The sequence below is a fragment of the Acinonyx jubatus genome, chromosome A3 (genome assembly GCF_027475565.1).
Source record: "Acinonyx jubatus isolate Ajub_Pintada_27869175 chromosome A3, VMU_Ajub_asm_v1.0, whole genome shotgun sequence".
Classification (NCBI taxonomy): domain Eukaryota; kingdom Metazoa; phylum Chordata; class Mammalia; order Carnivora; family Felidae; genus Acinonyx; species Acinonyx jubatus.
The window spans coordinates 14,332,802-14,345,623 of NC_069388.1; the positions used below are offsets into that span (position 1 = coordinate 14,332,802).

Consider the following 12,822-nt stretch of genomic DNA (forward strand, 5'->3'; position numbering starts at 1 on the left):
GGGGATACATTGATGTGCATCTGATTCCATCGTGGAATTAGATTTCTACAGAGGCCCCACAACACATCTGGCACATAGTAGGCACTCTGTACATAAGAGCACTGTCCTCCAGCCTCCACTCAAACCGAGAGTCTTGAGAAGTGTCCTTCTGGGATAGAGACCCAGGTGCACTTTCTGACTCCGGAGCTGGGACCCAGGCATGCTGGGCAGGCAGCGCCAGCCAGGCCCAAACCCGCAGCTCTGAGCTCTTGGTTCTGGCCCACGTCACTCAGCCCGGTCTGACTCTGCAGTCCCCGGAGGGTAGCCACTGGGCCACCGCGTAAGCCCCAGGTCATTCTTCACAGAAGGACATCAGTGACATCACCGCTGGGTTCCACTCCCTCCTCCCCACCCGTCACTCGTGAGTGATCCCTGCCCGGAGTCTGAGTTCACATGTAAGCAAGCAAGGTCTGCAGGGACAGGATAGAGAGCCAGGGGACAGAAAGGGAAGGCGGCGATGATCTACAGAGGGTTCGGGTCATTATGAAGTGCTCTCCTTTAATCCTCACTGCACCTGTGCCAGAAGGGTTTGATCTAGTTTCTCAGGTGGGCGAATGGACTCAGAGAGGAAACATGAACAAGCCCATGATCCCAGCGTGGGTGAGTGATGGGATCAGGAGATCGGCTTCCCGAACTTAGCTGTGTGACACAGTGAATGACTTCCCCTCTCTGTGCTTTAGTGTTCTCATCTGAGAAATGGGGAGAATAATATATTGCCTAGGGCAGAGCTGCAAACTACTTAGATGATAGCTGTTAAGAATCACCCCCCAGGCTGTCTGTTCCACCACACGGCTCAGAAACGTTCACTGACACAACAAGCAGACGACACGTCTGATTGGAAAATGCGTGGAGGCACTCGCAGACGGAACGGGTTGACCCTCTCCTCTCCCCATCTCCCCTGGGCAAAGGTGGAGGGAAGACATAAACAGCAAACAGGAGAGACGGGTCTCCTCATCCCCGGCACTGCCGATGATTCAGGGCTGACGTCCTGAGATAATTTTATTGGGGGCATTAAACTGAGTTATGAGGTTTTTACAATCCAGCCACTTATGAGAAATCTATTAACAGTAACTGGACAGGAAGAAGGCTTCTCGGTGGAGCCCAGAACGGGCATTAATTGGGGCAATCTATAACAGGACGGGGACCCGGAAAGGTTCCACCAGACGCCTCCATTTACTCCCCGCAATTTCTGCTGAGAATCAGCAGACTCGCCAAAAAGAGAGAGATGCCCATTAATCGGCTAATGAAATATGAAAATGTTTATGGGCCATTCAATCTTCCAAATGGCACTTCTATAATCCACCTTTCAGACACAGAGTTCCACTAGCAGAATTTATACCCGGGTTCCTCCCGCGTGGCAAGGGGTGGGCTTTCGTCCCTCTCCGTGACGACTTCATTGGCACCTGTTATCCTGCTGAGTGGGCTGGGGTACATGGCATCCTGGCCCGAAAGGGGCCTTAAGGATTCTGTCATTCACATTCAATCTCTGTAGAAGCTTAGAGCGGGGCAGGGACCCCCCCTCCCCAAGGTCACCAGCTTCATTGGATGATTTTCCCTGTGCCTAGAGCTGCCTCAGAAATTTGGGCATTGGAGGATCAGGACCTAGGTGTTTCCGTTTTGGAGAATAGCCTTCCTCCTGGTCCCTTGCCTAAGAAATCTGAGTTCAGTGAAAACAGCCTGGGCTTTGGAGCCTCACAGTGCCTGGATTAAATCCCAGTTATATATAGCTAACATTTAGTAAATAATATAATAATAACGATAGCTACCATTTATTGGACACTTATTATGTCTCTGGTAGGGCTGATTTTCAGCTGGTACACACCAGTACAGTTGAGCCGGTCGTTAAGATAGTGGAAAGGTAAATAATCTTTCTCCTCTCCCTTGGCCCCAGTTGCCTCAGCATCTTGGACCTCTCCCTGATCCCGTAGCCACAGGGTCCTGCCTGGCCCAGCAAGGGCCCTGCTGCGATGCCATGGCAGTGCCCCCGCCATGTTGGCTGGTAAATATCACGTGCCCCGTGGTGCCAGGCAAGTGCTAATATCTTCTGTGGACTTTAAACTGAGCCCCCCAGCACCTCGAGGAGGGAGGTGCCCGTATGATCCACGTGTTACAGAGGAGGTGACTGGGGAGGCCCAGAGAGGTGCAGTGACTTGTGCGGGGACACCCAGGGGGATGATGCTCTAGCCAGGGCCACGTCGCATTGCCTCCTCCTCCCCGAGGGCTGCTCCCAGAAGGCTTGACGACGGAGTGAGAAAGCCCAAGCCGGAGGCCAGATCCGTTCCTCTAGCTGTCTGACCTTGAGCAGACCATCCCACTACTCTAGTCCTGAGGAGGAAAAGGAAAAAGAAAACCAGCTGTAAAATAAGGATAGAAAACCTCCTCTAGCAGGTTGTTTTTTGTTTTTTTTTTAAAGAAGTACGTGAATTGCTTAGCACAGCTCCTGGCACGGAGGAGGTGCCCCTTCAGTGTGCATTCCCTTTCCTCCCCCCTCCCTTTCTCTGCTCCCTGTCCCCACCACATGCCAGGCTCAGAGTCTGGCGGGGGTTGGACCTAGAACTCAGGATGAGGTCAGAGACAGCCATTTGGAAGCTTGTTCGAAATGCAAGCACCAAGGCCCCCCCCCAGACCCACTGACCGGCCCCCCCCCCCCCGCTGCCTCCCCAGATCCACTCGGACTCGGACGAGGGTGACGGGGCCATCAAGTATACCATCTCAGGCGAGGGCGCTGGGACCATCTTCCTGATTGATGAGCTGACGGGAGACATCCATGCCATGGAGCGCCTGGACCGGGAGCAGAAAACGTTCTACACGCTGCGGGCTCAGGCCCGGGATCGCGCCACCGACCGCCTGCTGGAGCCTGAGTCGGAGTTCATCATCAAGGTCCAGGACATCAACGACAGCGAGCCCCGCTTCCTGCACGGCCCCTACATTGGCAGCGTGGCTGAGCTCTCACCCACAGGTGGGCGGCGGGCTCCAGAGGCGCGGGGCTGAGCCAGGGCGTGGGGGAAGGGGAGCTACGGGGCTCTGAGTGGGAGCCTGCTGTGGGGACTGGCTGACACCCTAGAGGGGCAGGAGAGACAGGAACCGCTGCCCCAGGGGCCCACAGGGGCTCAGGCATAGTTATGACCCGGTCACAGCTGCGCCCCTGGACAAAGGCACACACATGACCTCGGGCACATTCACGGACACAGACCCCACACGGACACGGCCCTACGTGTGGACGCGGCGACACCCTGGGACACGGACACGCCCCACGTGCAGTCACGCACAAGGGCCCAGCCCCACTTACAAGTTCGGCTGACCTGCACACGGCCCTTCCCCGGAGCTCAGCCCCACGCAGACCTCGCACAGCCCTTGGCCACAGCCCCTACACAGGCGCGGGTGCACCTGCCCGCAGGCACACCTGTACCTGGAAACGGCCAGAGCCGAACACAGCTGAAACGAGGCCCAGCCACACAACCAGACATGACCTCACCCCCAGCACAGCCACATACGACCCCACTCAGGAAACAGCCCCCCCCACACATGGAGCTGACGCACAGACACAGCCACCCCTACAGAGAGACACGGGCAAGAGCCGCAGACAGACGTTACCCTCCGCGGGCCAGGCTCCACCAGAGTGTAGCTACAGGAGGCCATGAATGTGGGTGCAGGCTGCTGTAAACACACACACACGCGCGCGCAGGTCCACACGTATGCCTGGTGTGCATGTGCATTCACACGTGAGTGTGCAGTGACCAGATGTGGCTGGTCAAACGGCATTTTAAGGCCTGTGCGTGCACAGGACGTGCTATATGTCTGTTTGAGTGCATTCATTCATTCACTTAACAAGCATGTACAAGGACCTACTATGTGCCAGGCACTGAGAACATGGCATTGAAAAGGCAGACAAGTCTCCCCATCACGGAGGATAGTTTCTGGCTGAGGAAGACAGGCGGGAAGCAAGTGAACACACACGTCATTGGTCTGGGAAGGCTTATCTGAGGAGATGACATTGAATGGAGGCCTGAAGGTTGTGAAGGATGGGCCCTGGGGGAAGAGGATTCCAGGCCTAGGGAACTGTAGCTGCAAAGGCCCGGAGGAGAAGTGGAGAGGCGATCGGGTCGTGCAGCCCTGTGGACCGTAGTCAGGGCTTTGCCTTTTATGCTGAGCAAGCCGGGAAGTGAGTGGAGAGGCTTGTTCAGAGGACGGATACAATCTGACTTCGTTTTAACAGGATCCCGTGCTGTTCTGTGAAAAATAGATGCTGGTGGGGCTGGCCGTGGGGCAGGGACAGAAGCAGATTGCCCATTGAGAAGGATATTGCAATTACCTGGGCAGGAAATGATGGTGGCTTGGAACGAGGTGGGACCAGTAAGGGTATAGAGAAGAGGTCGACTGTGAGGTGTATTTTGAAAGTAGAGCTGAAAGCATTTGCTAATGGATGGGATGCGGGGTGCGAGAGAGAGACAATTCGGGGATGATTCCCGAGATTTTGACCTGGGCAATTAAACTGATGGGATTTCCATTTACTGAGACGGGAGGAGCAGCTGGAGGAATAGGTCTGGAGGACGGAGGGACATCAGGAGTTGGTTTCCATCGTGCTGAGTTGGAAGTACTGATGAGACAGCCACGCGGAGTACCTTGCGAAAGGCACTTCAATATATGGGCTCGGTGGAGAGATAAATCGAAAGTTGTCAGGAGCAAAGACCCGTGGACTTTCAGAGCCCAGTGATTACCTAGAAATCAATTTTGAAAATGGGGAAAACTGAGGCTCAGAGGGGCAGTGATGTGTCCACGGTCACACGGCAAGTCTTGGACTTCCTTGGTCCTGCAGCCCCTACTCACCGACTCAGACTCTGGCCCTGTCTCGCTTCATCCCAAACGGACCAGAAAGACCAGAAAAGACCAGAAAGGTGGGAAGAGATGAGGCTGGAGAAGGAAGCAAGAACCATACCCGAAGGACTTGAGGGAGGCACCGAACCTGGGAAAGACTTAAGCAAGGGAGCGATGGGCATTTAGAAAGCTCCCTCTACTACAGTTCGGAGAACGGGTGGGGACAAGGGGACTCAGAGGGAGGCATCCACCTGGTCTCCACCACTTCACTCCCACTTCAACTCTGAGAGATGGCAGGACTGGTGGTAGCACCCCCATTGGACAGATGGGAACGCTGAGGCTCAGAGAGGAGAAAATGCGCCCACCGTCACACAGCAAGTCGGTGACTGAGGAAGTCAGGGCTTGGGTCCCAGACTGTTGGAGTGGCAGTGTCTCTGTCAGACTTGGGGGAACCAAGGCCGAGAGAAGGGCAAGGGCACATCCAAGGTCACCCAGATTGTTGGAGGCAGAACCTCCCCCCACCCCCCCCCCACACCCGCCACCGCCGGGTTCGTGAGTATCAGCCTCAGGCGCCCCTGTGCTGCCTCACCTCCCTCTCCCAGCCTACTGACTCTGACATTCAGCTCAGGGAAGAGTCAGGCATTGGGACTCAACTCGGACAAGCCAAGGAACCCAGGAGGGGGAGGGAGGAAGCAGAAATTAAATTAGTTTATTTCATTTGAGCAACTTTTTGAAGGGAAAGCAAATCTGACACCGGGGTGCTTGCGGAGACTGCAGGCGGCTTTGAAAATCAGTCACAATTACTGAGCCTCCTGATCTGGGCTGAGGAGGGCGGGCCCGACAGGCGGCACCAGGATCTGGGCAGCTTCGGAGATCAGAGGGAGCAGGGACGCAGCTTGGGACATGAAAGGCGGCGGCGCTCGCAAATTAAACCGCTCACAGCTTAAAAAGGAAGGGAAGTGTGCCGGGGGCCTCCGATGAGCCACGCTTCTGAGGAGGGGCAGCCAGGTAGGCCGAGCCTGATGCGGTGAAGCAGGTCCTGCGGCCGACAGTCAGGAGGCCTGGCTCCCTACGTGACCTTGGGCAAGTCCCTGCCTCTCTCTGGGCACAAAGTGTTCTTCTAAGCACCGAAGGGGTTCGTTCACGCAACAGACATTTACTGAGTGCCTACTCTGTGCCAGGCGTTGGGGATGCTTAGGAAACCTACATACATATAGAGCAAGGAGACAGACAAGAAAGAAATAAACAAGCCAATATAGCATCAGCCCTGTGGTCCAAATGCTGTGAAGCTAAGGGAACTGGGCATTATATTGGGGGAGTGCTATTCTAGAAAGAGGAGTCAGGGTGGCCTTTTTTTTTTTAATAAAAGAGGACATTTGAAGGAACCAAGGAGCTATGTGAAACAGTGGTTTAATACTTTGTTGTGCACCCACATTACAGTGTATTGTTAAAATACAGACTGATGCCCCTATTCCCCCCAAGGTTTTTGATTCAGCAGGTCTGGGCTTTTAGAAATGTTTGCATTTTAAAAAAATTCCGAGGCGATGCTGCTATTGTTGGCTCAGGACCCACACTTGGAGAATCACTAAGCTGGAGGGAGACTGTTCGGGCAGCGAAAACAGCAAGTGCAAAGGCCCTGAGGCATTGTGTGTTTGTCACCTTTGAGGAATAGCAAGGGGTCAGTGTGGGTGAAGAGAGGAGTAAGAGAGGAGGGGAGGGTGTCCAATGAGATCAGAAGAGGTTACGGAAGCCGGATCATGTAGGACGTTGTAGCCATTGAAAGGATTTTGGTTGTGCCGTGATCGAACTTATACTTTTAAAGGCCGACTTGTTGGCCACCATGTTGAGAATAGACTTTCGGGAACACACTTGGAAGTAGGGAGATCAGCGCGGAGGCAGCTGCGATCGTGCGAGCGAGAGGAGAGGCTGATTGGTAGGCGAGTGTAGGGTTTAAGAAGGAATGGGATTCCGGATGCCTGTTGAAGGTAGAATCAACGGGGTTTGGGAGGGATTGGATATTGGGGGGTGAAAGAGAGACAAGGCAAGGATGATGCTGAGATGGGGAATGCTCCAGAAAGAGCAAGATTACAGCACAAAATGAAGACTCCACTCTCAGACATGTTAACATTAAGACGTCTACCAGAAATGCCAGTGGAGTTGTCAAGGGGACAGTTGGATCTCTGAGTCTGGAGGTCAGGAGCTCGATCAGGGTCAGAGATTCAACTGTGGAAGTCATCAGCAGAGAGGAGGAACTTAAAGGTCGAGGCTGGATGAAATCAACAAGAGAGTGAGTTTTGAGAGAAAAGACTTGGACTGGACAATCGCTTCATGTTGGGGGCACCAGACCCCTACCCACGAGTGTCACAACCTGGCCAGGGGACAGCGAGTCTCCGCAGGGCTTTCATGCACAATCCAACTGCACCTACTTATTAATGCCAACTACGTATAAGACAGTATGCTTGGCACTGTTGAGGATGCAGAAATGAGAAGTTCAAGCCAACACACATCTATTAGCCACTGCTTTATTCTGGGCACTGCAGGGGATGTAAAGATAAGTAATTGAATTAAATCCACAAATGTTTATTAGCACCCATTATGTACAAGGCCTCCAGTATACTTGGCTCTGTCGGGGTTGCAAAGATGAGTCACCTAACTTAGCAAACATTTATTAGCACCTACTTTATATATAGCCCCAAGGGGGTAGAAAAATAAGCAATTGCTTTCAATTCAATAAACACGTGTTAGTGCCTACTGGGTACATGGCAACTTTGCTAGGTATGTGGGGATGGAGAGATGAGCGAGACACTCCCCCTGGCCTCAAAGTGGTGTCAGATCAGTTTCGTCTCTGGGGCCAACTCCGGTCAACTGGCAGTGACTGTAGGGTTGTGTTGAGAAGGAGTCTGAGGCCTCGTTCAAACGCTGGAGAAAACGCCGCAATCGATTAGTGATGTCTGCTGCGAGCAAAGGCAAGAGAACGGGGTGGCTCATTTGAAACTTTTTTTTTTAACGTTTATTTATTTTTGAGACAGGGAGAGACAGAGCATGAACAGGGAGGGGCAGAGAGAGAGGGAGACACAGAATCCGAAGCAGGCTCCAGGCTCCGAGCTGACAGCACAGAGCCCGATGAGGGGCTCGAACTCACGGACCGTGAGATCGTGACCTGAGCTGAAGTTGGACGCTTAACCGACTGAGCCACCCAGGCGCCCCCGGGGTGGCTCATTCGGCAGAGGATTGGCATTGTTGGGCCCTGGGACTGGGGCTCAGTGGGCTGTGGAAATGGGCAGGGGCTCTGCCATGGCTGGTTTTTCCACGTATCCCAATTCCTCTGTGAGCAGCATCTTTAATAGATGGAAAAGAGGCCGTTTTGCAGTACAGTCCACGCTTCTTGGGACATTTACTAAATAACAGCTGTCAGCCAACACTGCTTTCGCAGAGCTATTTCCCTTTATCCTCACAATCCTGGGGAATAAGCAGGGCAGGTATTACTGTCCTCATTTAACCAATGAGGAAATAAATGCAGAGAGCGATAAAGTAACTTGCCTGAGTTTCCAGAGTAAGAGCTGGGGCCAGAACCGGACCCAGAACCCGGAAACGGAACCCAAGCCACTGGCCTCAGCCTGTGTGAGAAAGAGCCAGGCACAGGGCCTTGACGGCTTGCAAAAAGCGCTTTCACGTCCCTGACCTCCTTTCGCTCCCCCGGGCGCTCTCGGGTCAAGTGCTGACATGCCCATTTCAAAGCTGAAGAAACTGAGGCTCATGAGGGGAAGGAGATAAAAATTGGCAGAACGTACTCTCTGACTGCTGAATCCTGTGCTAGGGGGAGGGGGGCGGTGGCAGGGAGGAAAGGAGGAGGGCAGGAGGCAGTGTGTTCCCCAAGGGTCTCATTTGGGGAGGGCAGCAGCAAGCTGGGAGCCTCCGATTGTCCTGTCTGCAGCCAGAGAGAGTGTGGCTCAGCAGCCCTCGGGCCCAAGCCAGGAATCAATCGCTGGCCTCTGCAGAGACAACTTCTAAAGATGTTTTTAATTAAAGTCCAGGAAGATCTATATGTGCAATATCTCCTTGCCTAGCAACGGCACTGGCTCTCACCACCCAGGATCGGCGGGGGCGGGGGTGGGGGGCAGAGGACAGGAGAGTTTTTGGTGGGGAGAGGTGGCAGAGAGGAGCAGAGGCCCTGGCCCTCGGGAGTCGTCCCCATGGCCCAGGGAACCTGGACGGTGAAGACGGTATCCCTGCCTTTCTTTGTCGTTTCCATCAACAAATTATTCAACAAACACGAGCACCGTCTCTAGGCCAGGCCCCGTGCAAAAGGGTACGGCACACAGTGGGTGCTCTGTAGATGTCGGATGACTGAATGGAACTGAACTGTAAGCAAACAAACAAAAAAAAAAAGTGTTTGCTTTCTGCAACAGGCAGAGGGATCCTATCGCAGACACTTGCAATGTTTCTGTCCCAAAACAAACAAGGTGACCAGACTACTTACTAGAGGGTCCCCTTTAAACGCGGAAAGGACAGAGAGCACAAGGGTCTCACACTGGAATGGAGGAGAGTCCTTTCTCTCAGGGGGACAGATTAGGCTCCCACAAATATTCAAGGGTTGCCTGCACGGCTGAGTCCGTGGCTGGGACCTATGAGGAGAAAGGGAGGGGACAGTGTCGCAGAGGTCACTGGAGCCCCTGGAGAAGTGTGTTGGCAACATAGGGCAGCCTCGTCCAACGGAGCCAGAATTGCTGCTTCTTTTTGTCCCCCTCCCACTCTCTCCCACTCTCCTCTTGCTTAATATGTATCTCTGCCTGTCTCTGTTTCTATATAAGTCTACTTTCTGACTTTATCTCTGCATTTCTACTTCTTTCTGTCACATTCCGTGTTCCACTTTCTCCCTGTCTCTATGTATCTCTGCCTCTCTGCTGCTCATCTCTCTGTCTCTGTCCTAATTTCTCCCCATATGTCAGAGTATCTGTTTTCCCACTTTTCTTGCTGTCCGTCTCTCTGAATCTCTGCCCCTCTAATCCCTTGTCTCTCTGTCTCTGACCCATTTCCTAGCCCCTTCTCTCAGTGCCACCCTCTCTGTCACTTGTCTCTGGGCCTGCATCCTCCCCCTCTATCCCTCTATCCCCCTCCCCCGCAGCCACACTCCTGCATTCTCCAGCAAGTCATTAGGCTGCCCTGGCTGGGTGGCTGAAAGCTGTGGAGGCCAGCCCAGTGAGCCGGCCTTATAAGTGATGATCAAAGAGGGAGCTGGGAGGGAGAGTTTGAGAAGGGGTTTGTTTCCCGTGTAATCTGAAAGTTCCCAGGGACTCGACAAGTGGTTTTTAATTTTTAATAGAAAGCATTCCGCGCCATTCTGGCAGCAGCAGGGGGTGGGACTCATTTTTTATAAATGTTTGAGAAGCTAAATGTGAGCTGAGGGTTTCCCCAGGCCCAGCAGGGCAGCAAAGGGAGGTAGGGAAGAGGCAGGATGGTAATAATTACAAACATCTTCGTAATAATGACACTTGGTCACCTCGTTTGAGGACTCTGTTCTTTTCCAAAGTGCTTCTTCTCTTTCATCTCATTAAAGGGCCTCCCTCACCCAGGGAGGCAGGAAGGAGGAGGTGTTATCTCCATTTCACAGAAGGGGAACTGAGGCCCAGTCAGGTTACTTTTCCCACAGCCACGCAGCTGAGGAGTCGGCGGGGATGACTTCCTTAAAGTCCCTTCCACACAGCACCACCTCCTTCCTGAGCTAACTGGGACTCCTCCTGGGAGTCCCAGAGCACAGATAGTCAAGTTGAGGGGACAAGAAAGGAAAGAATTCTGGCCTGGGAACCAGGCCCCGGGTTCCAATTCTGACTCCACGACAAACCATGTCAGAGCCACCCAGATAAACCAGAGATGAGGGGTGACCATGTCCCCCCCTCCTGATAATGGTGCCCAGGCAGCTCCTACTCCAGGCCGAGGACGCAGCCCCAGAGACCTTCTGACCATGCAGAGAGAGGAGAGAGGAATAAACGACTGAGTGCTGCTACATGGTCAGCTTTAGCAGCCGGGTAAATCCATTATCTCTAGTCCTCGGAGCATCCCTGAGAGGCAGAGGGGCGTCCTCTAGATTAAAGGTGAGGAAAGAGGTCAAACAGGGAGAAAGATTTGACCAAGGGCACAGAGTGAGGAAGTGGTGGGGTTTGAACCCAAGGGTCACCCAGGGTCATCTCCTCGCAAGAGGGTCGGCTGTCTCATGCTGGTTTTGCCTGGGAGGAGCACTGCTGACTTGGTGGCGTGTGTCACCCTTACTTCTTCCTTCCAGGTTCCGGTCTCAGCACAGGTGCAGTGAGTCCAGGAGGGTGACCTGGTGGCTCCAACAGACCTGGGTTTGAGTCCTTCCCTACCACTTACTAATGGTAGAACCTTGGGAGGGTCATGGAGCAAAGGCTCAATGACTCAGTTTCCTCATCAGTTCAATCAGGGGTTTGGTTTAGGGCGTCCGTTCTTAGCCTGGGATGAACTTAGAATCACTGTGGGAGCTTTTAAAAATACCCTTGCCTGTGCTCCACCCCAGGAGAGCGCTGTTGAATTGGTCTGAGGTGGGGCTCAGCATCAGTTTTATTTTAAAGCTCCTAAGAGATTCTAATGTGCAGCCACGTTGAGAAACACGGGTTTCTGTGCTCTCCAAGGACCAGCCTTTCCATAGCTAACATTCCACATGGAACCCTGGGCCCTGAGATCCTGTTTTACCCAAGAATCATTTGGGCAACCCTTCCTATGCCAGCCTATAGGCCCTTGACCCCATGTAGCTCAACAGCTGGCTGGCATAAGCACCACGACAGTGACCAGCTCATCCTAGCCAATCCCGGTCCTGCCTCTGGAAGTCTGAGCTTGAACCAGCTATTGGGCAGGAAGAATCCTGAATGCAGCTCCTTGCCATTCCCCTCCTCTACCCTCCCTCTCCTTTCTCTGGCTCTTCCCTCTCTCACTTGCCTGTCTAGTTCGACGCTTATTGACCTCCTACTTTATAAGGCCAGACACATGTGAGTTTTGATATCAGATCGGCCTGGGTTTGAATCCCGCCTCTTGCCAGGTGCACTTGGCCAGGCGCTGTCCTCAGTTCTGAACATGGGAAATCTATTTGTGTTCTCACAATGATCCCAAGAGTTTGGGAGTAATTTCACAATTTCACAAATGAGGAAATTGAGGCACAAAGGGCTTCATTACCTCACTCAGCCTCATTTCTCTTTCTGTAAAGGGGAAATCTTACTAGAGCTTACTTCAAGCTTTTTTTGTAAATTCCATGAGATAATATATGTAAATGGCTTATCGTAGTATCTAGCACAAAGTAGTTATTCAATAAATGTAATCTATCATTATCATCGGATAATGATATATAGTAGTGGGTTTTGTTATCATTTATTATTAATTCACATTTTCACCCTTCCCTGTGCATAGCAGTTTCCTCATCTGTAAAATGGGACTGATGTAGGATTGTACTATGCTTGTTCCTATCAGCTCACAAGAGGGAAATAGTGATTTTCTGTTTTGTGAGCCAGTTGATCCACATTGGTAGCTTGAAATTGGCCCTGGTGAGAGTATTTGGAAATCAACATGGAAATCAACAAACACTACAAAGCAGGGCCTTCCTCCCCACCCATCTACCCCTTGGAGACGATGGTTAAACATTTACCAGCACAACACTGCATCCACATCATACAGTTGACCTGAGGACTGAAGGAGGGATTGGACATGATGGTCATCATAAAATACAAACTGCTGAATGTAGGGGGTATGACCCCGAGGTGGCCTCATAGCAGCCATAGGCCTGGCACCCTTTTCTCTGCTCATTCTGGGCTACGGCTGACTTGTGAAGAAAGTAGGAGGGGGTCTGGAGCTAGGGGAGCCAGTGGTGAATCACTGACCCTTCACCATCCCCACGTGTCGGCATTAACTGTAATGGCTGCAATAAAGAATCCCGGATTGGGGAAATGATTCCATCATCCCCGC

At 52.7% G+C, this 12,822-nt stretch overlaps 1 protein-coding gene across 1 annotated transcript in view; it reads left to right on the plus strand.

The window, feature by feature from the left end:
• Nucleotides 1-12,822, plus strand: part of CDH22 (cadherin 22) — a 120,735-nt gene that overhangs the window by 59,947 nt on the left and 47,966 nt on the right. The window contains exon 3 of the mRNA XM_053199878.1: nucleotides 2,704-2,998. Coding sequence (XP_053055853.1) covers nucleotides 2,704-2,998 — 295 coding nt within the window. The remainder of the gene's footprint in view (nucleotides 1-2,703; nucleotides 2,999-12,822) is intronic.